The sequence below is a fragment of the Phoca vitulina genome, unplaced genomic scaffold (assembly GCF_004348235.1).
Source record: "Phoca vitulina isolate PV1807 unplaced genomic scaffold, GSC_HSeal_1.0 scaffold9, whole genome shotgun sequence".
Classification (NCBI taxonomy): Eukaryota; Metazoa; Chordata; class Mammalia; order Carnivora; family Phocidae; genus Phoca; species Phoca vitulina.
Genome location: NW_022589712.1, coordinates 41194291 through 41208329, shown reverse-complemented (window position 1 = coordinate 41208329; position 14039 = coordinate 41194291). Strand labels below are relative to the sequence as shown.

Genomic DNA, 14039 nt, shown 5'->3' with positions numbered 1-14039 from the left:
AAAATTTATATTAGCACAAAACATTTTACTTCCATGTCTTGAAGAAAATAAGGTTTTGTAAAGTAATAGTAAGGAAACTAATTAAAGGCCAAATATTTGATGTATCTTGAGACTAAAGCATTTTAAAATTACCCAAGAACAAACATTTTTTATGAATTAAAACTCCTTCAGGTTGATAATGATCATCCATTCACTTATTAATTCAAAATATTTTAACACCAGCTGCTTATCAGCAATTATGCCAGATGCTAAGAATAAAAATATGAACGAAGGAATGGTCCCTGCCCTCAAGAACTCACACTGTAATAGAGGACAAATACACTATTAGATCATTTAAAATGGTTCTCCAAGTGACCTGATGGTACCATACTATAGAGAGGGTTGGAAGGACATTGGGAGGATCACACTATACAGCAAAGCAAGAGGAGATGAGAGCTATGACTGCAAAGTAGCAGGCAGGTAGGCAGGAGGAGATGTACTATGTTAATGATCACTACCTTTATCCTCTAGGAAAAAGAACTAAGTTTTTCCAGAAAAGTAATGGGAATTTCATTTTACCTTATAGATAGAAAGCTGTGAAGGAAAATGATTTTGAGGGTAGACAGTACCGGGGGAAAAGAAATTAAAATTTGGGGTTCTATTAATTATACTTATTACACCAAAAATGTATTTTTAAGTTTCTAATACAGAAATCAGAAAGTGATTTAAAAAGGCGAATTTGAGATAAGAGAATCAAACCATTTTAAATAGTTTTACATCTTTCTAATCTGTATGCCTTCCTATTTTTTTTTTTTACTTATCGCACTAAGATCTAATACAATGTTAAATTGATAAGAGTGAACAGATTTTAGGTCCAATATTTTACCATTAAATATGAGATTCATGTTTTTGATAGATAGTATATATCAGATTGAATGAAATCTGCCAAGTTTTTATCATAAATGGGCATTAAGTTTTGTCAAATGATGTGTCCATGTCTATTGAAATCATCATATGAGTCTTCTGTATTCTGTTAATATAGTGAATTATAGTCCCATTTTAGAATGAGAAACCAACTTTCTGTTGCTTGGGATAAACTCCACTTGATCATAAAAAATGATGGATCCTTTATATATTACTATATACAATTTGATATTTTGTTAAATATTTAAGTCTATGCTCAGATATACTTGTCTATTTTTTTTCAGTAACAGTTTTATCTCATCCACATCAATATTATGATGGTCTCCTCACGTAAGTTAGAACTTAATTCTTCAACCTCTGTTTTGTGAAAAAACTTGTGGGAGAGTGTTGTTCTCTCTAAGAGTTTCATAGAATTCACCAGTGAAACCACGTGGCTCTCTATGGAATTTGATAATGAATTCGATTTCTTTAACAGAAACATAGCTATTCAGATTTTCTATTTTATACTGGGTCAGTTTTGGTAAGCATATTTAAGGAGTTTGCCAATTTTATCTTAGTTGTTTAACTTACAGCATAAAGCTGATTATAATATTCCTTTATTATTCCTTAATAACTACAGGATCTTCAGTGAAACTCTTCTTTCATTCTTGATTAACTTTGGGCCCCTCATTTTCTTGATGAGTCTAGCCAGGGGTTTATTATTTTTAATAATCATTTGCAAGTACCAACTTTTGGCTTTGTTACTTTTCTCATTTGTCTTTATTCTGTTTCATTGATTTCTGCTCTAATGTTTATTATTTCCTTTCTTCCATTTGCTTTGGGTATAATTTGTTCTTTTTCCAGTTTCTTAGAGTGAAAACTTGACTCATTAATTTTAGATATTTCTAATTTAAATATTACAGTTAAATATCCTTCTTAGCACTACTTCAGAAACATTTGCAAATTTTCTATTTTACTTTTTATTTTCTGCCTTAAAATATTTCCTAATCTCCCTTATGACTTCTTTGAGCTGTGTGAATTTACAGGTGTATTTCCAAATATTTGGGCTTTTACAGTTTCTAGCTTGTGATACTTAGGTTCACTGAGGTCTCAGAACATACTTTGTATTATTCCAATCATTTTAAGTTTATGCAGACTTAACACTCCAGCCCAGCAAGTCTCTTGGTAAGCACGCTAAGTGCTCTTGAAAATATGTGTTCTGCAGTCACTGAATATAGTAATCCATAAAGAACAATTAGATCAAGTGATAACTAGTGATATTCATATCATGTACCTGAGAACAGACTGAAAGATCTGTCACATCAATTGCTAAAAGAGGAATGTTAAAATCTTCAACTATTACTATAGATTTGCCTATATCTTCCTTAAGTTATTTTAATATTTCATATATTTTGAATCTCATTTCTAGGATCATAACTTATGATTGTTATGTCCTCCTGACATATTGACCAATGTTTCTTAATCCAACATTACTTCATTTTCTCTGTCTCTGACATTAAATATGGCTACTGCAGTCTTCTAATGTATATTTTTTCCTCTTTTTCTATTCATTGACTTTCAACTTATCAGTGTCTTTTTCTTTAAAGTGAATTTCTTAGAGACAGCACATATTTGGATCTTATTCTGAAAATCTCTGCATTTTAAATATTTAGTCTCTTACATGTAATGCAGTTATTGATTAGGGCTACTATTTTCCTATTTGTTTTCTTTTTTCCCGTCCCTTTTCTGTCCCTCTCTGCATAGGGTTATTTTTAGGATTTTATTTTAGCTCTACCTTTTGCATTTTATTTGTGGTTTTTCTAGGTCAGCTGTCCAATAGACCTCTCTGTGGTGTTGGAAATGTTATATTATTTGAACTATGCAACAATTGCTAGCTACATGTCGCTACTGAACACAAGATTAAATGTACTTGAGGGACTGAATTTTTAATTTTGGTTTTAAGTAGGTTTATATAGCCACATGGTACTATTGTCTATCATATTCCAAAACACAGGTATAGAGAGGTAAGAGGAGGCTGGACTGGAAATGAGTTTAGTGTACCTCATTATATACGGAGGCCACATTATTGTTTTCTATAATTTAAAAGACAGTAAAATTAAATCCAAATTCCCTAGGGAATAATATTTAGAACTACAAGCTGGGCACTAAGAATGTTTGCTATGAGTTATTTCTAGATAATTCAGTTCACAGTTTACAGGAATATACGTTTTTTTAACAGAAATTAACCATTAGTTTATGCTGACATTTCTAATTCAAAGTCAAAGAAGTTAAAGAAAATCCCAACCTTATAATAGAAATAGAAATATTTTCTAGGGATTAAAAATTAATGTTGTTCCACTTCATGTAAAATTTAAGAATCTTGAAACCACACAGATTTGTATACCATTATACCATTTGCTTACCCTGTGTAGTAGAGCTGTCATATATATTACCTCTAAGTATAAAATAAATCCCACTATATGTCATAGTTTTCTTTTAAAGAGTCCTATGAATTAAGAGAAAAACAGGGTTGTTGTTGTTTTTTAAAGATTTTATTTATTTATTTGAGAGAGAGAGAGCACATGAGCACAAGTGAGCAAGGGGTAGTGGCAAAGGGAGAGGGAGAGAGAGAATCCCAAGCAGGCGCCATACTGAGTGCGAGCCTGACAGAAAGCTCAGATTTCATGTTCCTGAGAGCATGACCTGAGCCGAAATCAAGACTCAGAGGCTTAATGGACTGAGTCACCTAGGCACCCCAACAGGCTTTTTTATACTCACTCACCTACTTGCAATTTCTTTTCAGTCTGAAAATCCAAATATCCATCGGGTATCATTGTCCTTCAACCTGAAGAAATTCCTTTTGTGTTAAATAAAATGCAAGTCTGCTAAAAAATATTTTCTTAACCTTTAAAGTTTATTTTACTTTTATCCTTGAGTACTTTTGCTGGATACAGAATTCTAGGTTGACTGGGCTTCCCCCTTCCAGCACATTAAAGATGCTCTATTATCTTCTGGCCTCCACAGTTTCTAATGAGACATCAGCACACTTTTCTGCCGTTCCCCTCTATGTATAATTTTCTATGGCTTCTTTCAAGATTTTCTCTTTATCTTTAGTTTTCAGCAGTTTGTACGGCTATAATGAGCCTTGCTGTGGTTGCCTTTGCATTTTCATTCTTTGCGTATTCTTCCTTGTGATTCACTGTTTCTTGATCTATAAATTTACATTTTTCAAGATCTTTGGAAATTCAGCTTTTGTTCAATATCTTTCTGTCCCATTCCCTTTCTTCTTCTATTTCTATATATCAATCAAAGGTATTAAAACTTTTGACAAGGTCTCACAAATCACAGAAGCATTCCCTAGTTTTTCTCTCTGTTCTTCAGATTATATAATTTCTATTTATCTATCTCAAGTTCATGGACTAGTTCTTCTGTCGTATTTAAATATTCTATTAAGCCCATCTAGAAAATTATTTCAGATAACGTAGTTTAGTTCTAGAATTTCTATCTGGTTCTTTTATGTGGTTTCTATTTCTTTACTATAATTTCCAGTTTGTTTATTCATTACAAGAATATTTTCCTTTGCATGCTACTTATAACAATTCCTTCAAAATTCTTATATAATTCCAATTTCTTCATCATTTCAATCTCTATTAGTTGCCTTTTTCTGGGTTTGAATCGCATTTCTCTTATTCTTCATATATCTATTAATTATGGACTATATCTAATACATTGTGAATGATCTAATCCCCAATGCTGATTTTAATAGTTAACATGGCAAATTCAAAAAAAAATTGGGGAAACATACCAAATACATAAAAGCCATTGAATTATAATAGAACATTGTATAGGTACTTTAGAATTTCTTTTTTTGGCACATTACACTAAATGATAGCATCTTCTCTTTGCCCAGTCATCCTTCAAATAATCCTGACAATTTTCTATTAGATTTAAACCCAAGGGCTTTTTTTTTTTTTTTTTTTGCTTTGGTTGATTGGTTTTTGTTTTAGGGTTTTGGTGGGGGGAGGGAGGTTGTTTTTTCATAGCATGTCTAGTGTGTATTACTCTTTATTAAGAGAAAAATTACAGTAAAAACATTTTGAAAGGAAAACATCCTTGCAAAATGCAATTCTCTTTGAACACTGGTAGTTCCAGCCACTTATTTTGAAAACAAAAAAATTAGAAATGAAATAAAGGAGAGAAGAGAAAGTTTGGAAAAGCTGCTGGTTGTAACTGAATATATATATAAAGCCTGGATGAAGTAATTTTGAGAGAGATACTCAGATCATTCCCTACCTTTTGACAGCTCCGGTCAATAGGATCCACTGGAGTAGATCTGGGGTGGGTTACTCTAACGTCATCTCTTCCACATTCCAGATTGGCCCATAATTCAGTTATAAGTGCATTAATAAACCCTAAGAAGAATTATGTTACATCATATTTACAGTATATTATTTCTTGGGATTATGGAAAAAGACATAATTATCCCTCTGATAAGATTGGTCCACAGTGACAAAAGATACATACTTACATCTTGTGTAAGAAATAACCTCTAACCTCTAAACTTATATCTCCTGCTTTTCATTATACCTTCATGATACCTCATTGTCATAACTGCATAATGACTAAATTCTGAGACACTATTTCCCTGGAGAACTGAATTTTGAGTCTTAGTATTTATCCCTTAGCCAATAACTTCTGAGCATGTTTTTCTGAAAAGGCAGAGGCTCAACGACTAAGCCACCCAGGCGCCCCTAGAAAGCCCATCTAGTGAAAGTGATTATTAAGGTTGATTATTAAATTCTTTTATGAAGAATCAAATTACATAAAAAAGTGTAAAACAGAACATCTAATCATAAAATCGGTAAGTGTGATAACATTACAGCAGAAAGCCTCCTGTGGTATAAGAGAAAAAATATGGGCTCTGAAATCAAGAATATCAGGGTTGAAATTATAAACCTGCCAGCTCAGTAGTTGTGTGTCCTTACACAAATCCCTTGACTTCTTAGGGCATCAGTTCCCCCTTTTGAAAACTGAAATAATGCTATATTTGAGGGTTGCCATGAAGAATAAATTAGAGTTACTAATATAGTACCCTAAGTTCATAGGAACTCAAGCAGTGTTAGTCTTCCTTCCATTGTCCTGTAAAATAACTGCATTTAACCCTCTGATGAAAAGCTTGATACCATGAGGCTGAAGCTTAATGACTTGACCAATAGGGAAATCAGAGATTAAATCTAGTCTCCAAATGCTTCCATTAATGTGCCTCTAGTACGGCAGTATATTAGATTTTATATTGAGTAGAAGAAAAAATAAGTTGTTCAGTTTAGGACAACTTCTACCAAGAAACATGTTTCATAATACAAATAGTCCAAATTAGTTTAGCGAAACGGTTTTTAAGATATATTATAGTAAAATATTTTCATTTAAGGAGAGAATCAGTTGTGGTAAGTGATGTTGTAATTCATCAACCCTAAGCTTTGAAAAACATAACCATAGCATCTCTGTTAGAGGTATGTCTTGTCTCTGGTTCAGGGTTCAGATAACCTTAAGATATATTAAGTTAGTGATGTTTAAACTTCTTAAAAATCCAATCCATAGTAGTTAATACATACTGACCGCAAAGACAGTGGTGAAAGCTAAGTGGTGAGAGGGAAGCTTTCAAGAAGCAAAAGAGGAAGAAGGGGAATAAGGAAATGGGATGTATGTATGTATGCTAACTATTGTGGTTGTAAATTCTGAAGCATATACAGGCCACTAAAACTGAGCATTAAGAAATCCTAGAAGATTCAAAAAGAAAAAGAAAGAAAGAAAGAAATCCTGTAAGATTCAGTTGTACTGAAAGGATGATATCCTTTTGATTTATAAGATGAAGACAACTTCCTAAAGATCAAGTACTTCTCAGTTTAATTTATGTTCCATTGTTCTCAGAAAAGAGAACAAGGATGTGTGTATATATATCTTTCAAGGGAAAAAAAAAAAATCCATTGCAATTTCATGGAAGAGAAAAAATAAAGGAAACCCCATAACTTTCCCTTACCTAAGGCTTAACTTTTCCTAACTTGGGAAAAGCTAGGCCTTACTAACTTTTCTAAAATAAACATCCTGAGAGCTGATCATGCCAGTTAAATCTTCTATTGGCTTGCTCATTTTATTTAAAATAATTAGAATTTTAATTAAAAGGAAAAACTTACCTGAACTTTGTAGTGCTATTGCACCTGCTGCTGTTGACGCCACTTGTGCTACTAAAACTCCACAGCCAAACTTTTTATGCCTGCTGATCTAACAACATAAGTAAGGAACAATGAAAAGCAGGAAAACATAAAATGATAATATTTTATTTACATGTTACATGTAGAGTTACTGATTCTTCTTCTTAGAATACTAGCCATTCTTTCAGGTAAAGATAATGAGCAGCAAAACAAACTCAGACACCCTAACAATGAGTTAATATTTTTGACAATCTTATTTCAGATATAGGTTCTGGCCCCAGCCTTAAAATTAAGTAGCTTTTCGCCTTGAATAAGTCACTTCTCTCTCTAGTTCTAAGTCTCTTCATACATAAAATAAGGGACTTTAACCAGATGAAGATTAGCATGCCTTCCAACTTTAACTTTTATTATTTTATTCCTTAGGTTAGTTCTTCAATAATAAATTTCCTCATTAATAAATCTGTATTGACTACCAGTTGAAATATACTTGTAAATAATCAAAAAACTTTAAAAAATAGTATCTTCTCAATGGTAATTATTTTTAGAGGAAATGTGATTTTTTTCCCTAAGGTAATTATATTACATATATTATATGTATATGTAATATACATACATATACTTCAATTTTCTGCTATTCATGTCTTCATAAGTTTGCCTTCCTTTTCTAATTTTATTACTCATATTTTCCACTTTCCTTAATTTATCATACATTAGTTCTGTAGTTAGATGACACAGAGGTACAGAAATATGAATGTCTTTTTCCTGGCTTGCCCTCTTCCATAATAACTGAAAAACACCTTACTCATCAGTCATCCCCATTGACCCTGCTGATTTTGATACTAGCAGCCACAGGAGCCTCCCAAATTCACATTAAGTACTGAAAAGGAAGAGGCAAAGAAAAACTTCAGAGAAGTCAGAGATCCTTTATTAAACTAAGAGTTAGCTTTCAGGAACACTGTTAAGACAAATTTGAGCTCTAGTCTTACTGCTTTCAGTAACTAGGTGTGTGAGCATTCACAGATCATTTAACAAGCCTGGGTCTCTACTTTCTCTTCAGCAATATTAAGGAAATGGCCTAGTGGCTTTCTTACAAGATACCAGAGAATCTAAATTTTCCAAAAAAGTCCTGAATAACATAAAGCACCATTAAAGTATTGTATCATATTATAAGGTTGTGAGTTACTGAGAACAGGGAACAGTATCTTCTATTATAACCACCAGTGTGGTACAAAGAAAGACTAGATTTTTTTCATATTCATAAATGTTAAAACAATGACATCTAGTCCTAGATATATTATCACAGTAGCAAAAGTTATGTATGCATAGTCTCAAGCATCTGATGAGAAAGAAAAATGTCTTTGAATTGCTTGAATATTTTCAAAAATGTAAAAAAAAATAAAAACCCAAATGGTTAATTAAGTACACAAGGAGATTCAAACTCACCAGCAGAGAAATTCATATTAAAATGACAAATTCATTTATGTAAACTTAAAACTCCCAAGAAACTTAAGTATTTACTATAGTCTGAATGTTTGTGTCCCTTCAAAATTCATATGTTGAAATCCTAATCCCCAAAGGTGATGCAGTAAGTGAGACCTTGATTAGATCATGAGGTGGAGAGTCCCCAAGAATGGGATTAGTACTCTTACAAAAAAGATCCCAGAGAGCTCCCTAGCCCTTATCCATGTGAGAACATAATGAGACATCTATGATCAGAAGAGGGCCCTCCCCCGACTACACTAGCACCCTGATCATGGACTTCCAGCCTCCAGAACTGTAAGCAATAAATTTCTGCTGTTTATAAACCACCCAATCTATGGTATTTTAATAGCCTAAATGGACTAAGACAATATTCAACACGAAGTATACACATCCCAGGATATTACACATATTAAACACATTAGTATGGAAGCCTGGGGTAGAGGGATGCATGCCAGGTGAAATGAACTGTGAATCAGAAATGAAAGGGGAATAAAATTAATCAAGACAGACATCTTACAGTATGCCATAAACTGAGGCATGTAAATAACTAAGTTCTCTATACTTGAGATCCATTTAAGTAAGAACAATAAAAACATATCTGCACATACAAACCTAATATCGTAAGGTTTTATGAACTAATGTTCATATGTTTTATTTGTGAAGCGATGGTCATGGCCCTCCCTCATAAACTACTTACTCTTCACAGGCAAAAACTAAAAAAAAAAAAAAAAAAAAAAGTTTTTGTGTTTTTACAGGCTTAGGCAAAAGCAGGAAATTAGAACTGAAGAACAAATAAAAAGGTATTTACAACCTGGTAACCTAGTAACATCAATATACAACAGATGCCAGAAACAAAGAAGACACTTTTAAAAAAGCATACATATGATCCTAAAAAGCCAAGTTCAGAGATGTTTATACTATCACACCAAAAAGCTGAATATACCTCATTGAACATACCTCATTGAATATATCTCACTGAACATCTGAGAAAGGACTAAACTATACTCTATATTTTATTTAACAGTATCAGTAAAATCCCTCTACAAATATTTTTTAATGTGAGGACTAAATTCTTATTAACATGTACATTTAGACCCAATGAGGGTCTCCCCCTCCTGAAATTCCACCCAGTTTTAGTGTAACCAGATGTTTATTATATTTATAACACATCTGGATGGTTAACTGTATTTTTCAATTCCATCTGGTTGCTTCCCATCCTGTAAACATATCCATAGATAGAAACATCAACTCTAATGCTTTCCTGAAAAAATATCAAGTTAAATATTACAATGCTATATGGTTTTTTAATTGAGGTTTAATAACCTCTTCACGCAGAGAAGACAGAATGATGTTCTTAATGGCTTTTACAGCAACAAAAATTCTTTTTGCCTGCAGCAGATAGTAATTCATACCTGTAATTTTTTTGCATATCGATTGAACATAAACATCACACATTCGTTGATGGCACCTGTTCTTTGAAGAAACAGTAGTCCTTTGGGAGTGGCAGCAAAATTTAGTAAATCATCTAACAAATTCTCTTCCCAAGCCATACTGAAACAGGTAAAAAGAAAGGTATGCATTTCTTTATTACATTCAAAACTGAAAAGAAAATATTTCAGCTTAATACTGCTAGTAAACTTATAGAGTACATATTGATGGCTAAGTATTCAGTTTAAAAAATAAGATAAAAAGTATGGTTTCTTTGATATTGAGTTTTTATTATTATACTTTCTAACCCAATAATTTTAACTTTAATCAAATATTAACTATAGGTGTCAGCATTTTTATTACATCTAGGTTCTCTCATCTTTGCTTTAATTTCATTCTCTTCTACCATAATTCTGCTGGGCCTGGAGTCCCCAAGTTCCATATCTCCATTATTTCTATACTTTCTTTTCATTATAGAGTATCTGTCTTCCAACTTTCTAAAGCATATCAGGTACAGTATCTTTATTTTCATAGGTTTTTAATTTTACTTTTGGAGAATGATATTTTTTTCCTCAAAACACTTTTAAAAGGAAGGCCACTAACATTCTTCAGAGAAAAAGTCTGAAACATCAGAAGACACAATTAATAGGAGAGTCAGAGCTGGAAACATGGAAATGTAGGAGGGGATATGAGCACTTCGTTCGGAAGTACCAAAAGGAGAAAATGTACTACCTACTGGATAGTCCTAGTTGTCTGGAAAGAAACTGGATATAAAAGTAGGCCAAAACCCAATATCTACATGTATAGTGAAACTGTTAGTATGGAGATGTGTGCCATTCCCCTCCCCAATAAGGAAGTGTCAGAGTCTGTTTTGAAAAGGACTTTAAGGAAATTTGAAATCCAGGACTTTTCTAATCAAAACAAGAATGATTAGTACATATTTTGACACATATCCTCTATGCCAATCACAAAGCAATGGCCAAAGATATAACCATGTTTAAATAACAAATTCCACCATGGAGAGAGAGCAGAAATACAAAAAAATGGAACTCTACTTTTAAGGTAAACGGAGACAATGGAAACCAAATTTAGTTCCAGTAGGATATAAATGACTAACGGAATTACATATGAGACACAAGACCAGTGTTAGGTTCACTGCTTTAGACCTAGGACTGGGTAAGACTAATAAAAATAATATATATTTAACTGAATTAAAATAAAATTTATATATTTTAAAAAATATCACATATAACAAAATACTTACATATGTATAACATAGGCTCTAAAAGTGGGACTTTGACAAGCCACAAGCCTAGGGCAACAGGAAGACACAGACAGATACTCATTTCTAGAAATGAGCATATGATCAATTTATTTTCTAGTTCTTCAGTTGTATCTGTGATATCTGCATCATCACTGACAGAAGCCTCAAAATGCCAATACAATATTTATTTAAAACATGACCATAAAGAGAAAATTTATTTAAAACATGACCATAAAGAGAAAAACCATAAAACTGGACATGAAGAAACGAACATAAAAACGTTAGTAGGGAGAAACAGTAAGGGAAGAGGGAGAAAAGTAGGGAAGGAAACAAACAAAAAAATCTCTCAAAAATGAACGCCCAAACTTTAAAAGATATCTAAAGCTAAGAGATAGCAGAATCAAACTTATCAAATGAATCCATTCCAGCTGAAATAATTTTCAGAAATCATGACTAAAATAAATTTATGATACTGAAAGAAGTTTTTAAAATTTTTCTATTAAAACTGAAGCAAAAAGCAAAGGGGAAATAAAAACAGGTACATTTTTTAAAAAGAACCACTGGAAATTTTGGAAATAAAAAAACATAGCCACTTAAACACGTACAAAGGTTGATTGGATAGCAGATAAGAAATAAATGTTTAACAGATGAGACACAGAACACATACTGAAAGGTCTCAACATACATCAAATAAAAGCAGTAAAAGAGAAGGAAAGGAATATTTAAAAAGATAATAAAATTTTTCTAGATTTGAGGAAAGATACCAGTCCAAAAAAAAAAAAAAAAACCCAACACAACTAAATCATAAGCTATGAGAGACAAAATATATGACCTATAAGAGAAAGGTGATTATATTAACAGATTCATCAGTTACTACATATTCCAGAAGAAAATGGAGTAATAGCTTGAAATACTGATGAGAAATAATTACCTATCAAAATTTTATACCCAGAGAAACTATCAAGTACCCTTAACAGTGAGGGTGAGGGGCGCCTGGGTGGCTCAATCAGTTAAGCATCGGACTCTTGATTTCAGCTCAGGTCATGAACTCAGGATCATGGGATTGAGCCCTGTGTCCAGCTCCAAGCTCAACACGGAGTCAGCCTGGGATCACTCTCTCCCTTTCCCTCTGCCCCTTTTCTCTCTCTCCCTCTCTTTCTCTCTCTCTCTCTCAATAAAATCTTAAAAAAAAAAAAAAAGTGAGGGTGCGACAGAGGGTGGGGAGGGGATGGAGAGAACAGATACATTGAGGGGTGGATTTGTGGGTTGGAGGGAAAATAGTCATTTTCAGATAGAAAGAGAGTATCAGTTAACTACTCTCAAATCCTTAAACAATAATCAAAGGAAAACTATTTGGAAACTTAAACATATACTTCATTAGGGGGGAAAAAGGTGAGCCTATGAGAAAGAATGGACTACAAGTTTCAATGAATGGCAAAAATAATAAATGTCTACAAATTGAATAACTGACTGAAAAGAAAAATTAGGAGCTTCCAATAAAGAACACAAAGTAAGGTTTTTCAAGCAAAGGCAGATTATGGGTTTAACTGACCCTGTACTACATCACAAAATCTCAACCAACATAAAGGATACATACCATTCTATCTAGGTTCTCTGAAAATATAAATTATCAGTCAACAGTTTAAAAAAAGATAGTAGTAAAAATAACTGTTTGAAAACAAGTGTACTGCAAATATTTCATGGATTAAAGAGTAAAATCAAAATAGAAAGTTCTTAAAATATTTAAAAGAGCTTAATATGAAAGTGCTACATATAAAAATGTATTAAAATTAGTATGGCTGATGTAGATTGCTTCTCTCACCATCCATTCTCATTTCCCTTTTCATTTACTTTCCTGTACTACAGAAGTGAGGGAAGGAGAGACAATGAAAAGGAGAGGGAGAGAGATGAAAAGAGCATTAGCAAAACCAAAACCTGGTCTTTGCATAAACTAATGAAATAAAGTAGTTAAGGGGGGAAAACGGCCAAAAAATACTAAGACTCTAAAAATAATTACAGCTAAAGAATTTCTTTAATCATAAAGAATACCTTGAACAAGTCAACAAAAATGTGTATGTTTAGATTAAAAAATGTAGTATTTTTAAAAAACATAATCAAATATCTGAAACACAAATAAAAAACCTGAATAACCATTAGCCATTAAAGAAACAGCATTTTAAAGTTTACCTTGACTCCCACCCCCGAAATAAAACAACACAGGCAAAAAAACTTATAGGTTGCATCCCATTCTCAAAAATTACAGAGATTTGACATAATTTATTTTTTCTGCCATGATCTTAGCATTTAATTCTCTTTCAATTATAGAAAAGATACTATTTCAAAATGGAAAATCCAAGCCATTGAATTGTTTATTGGTGCTGGGATAAGGGCAATGGCAAAGAATACATGGTTTTGTCAGCTTATGAGAATTCCATTCTTTGAATGGTTAGATATTATGGAGGGTTAGACACTTTCATGGAAATTGAGTTTTAGGTGTTTATTTCTTTGAGATCATAGGCTGAGTTTTACAGATTAAAGACTCCCCCCACCCCCAACTTTACTTCACCCTCTAGTTTTCTAAAGGCCCCTTGATGATTGGTTGGGGCGGATTGCGCACCTTGTTGTCCCTCTGATTATATTCTTCTCTATGGTCACCCTAATGATGAGCCCACATAGCTTGTCATCACAATTAATCAACCAAACCAGCATGGTAGAAATTTGAGTTGAGATTGCAATTCAAAGTCTAGATTTAAAAGACACCAATCCCCTATGAT

At 32.7% G+C, this 14039-nt stretch overlaps 1 protein-coding gene across 4 annotated transcripts in view; it reads right to left on the bottom strand.

The window, feature by feature from the left end:
• TBC1D32 (TBC1 domain family member 32) overlaps positions 1-14039 on the bottom strand; it is a 199939-nt gene that overhangs the window by 119324 nt on the left and 66576 nt on the right. For all 4 annotated transcript variants that reach the window (XR_004299994.1, XM_032407977.1, XM_032407976.1 and 1 more), the window contains 3 exons: positions 9986-10124; positions 7074-7161; positions 5176-5294 (listed from right to left, as the gene is read on the bottom strand). Coding sequence is in view for 3 of the 4 variants with exons in the window: in XM_032407977.1 (XP_032263868.1) it covers positions 5176-5294; positions 7074-7161; positions 9986-10124 (346 nt within the window). In the remaining variant the exon portion in view is untranslated. The remainder of the gene's footprint in view (positions 1-5175; positions 5295-7073; positions 7162-9985; positions 10125-14039) is intronic.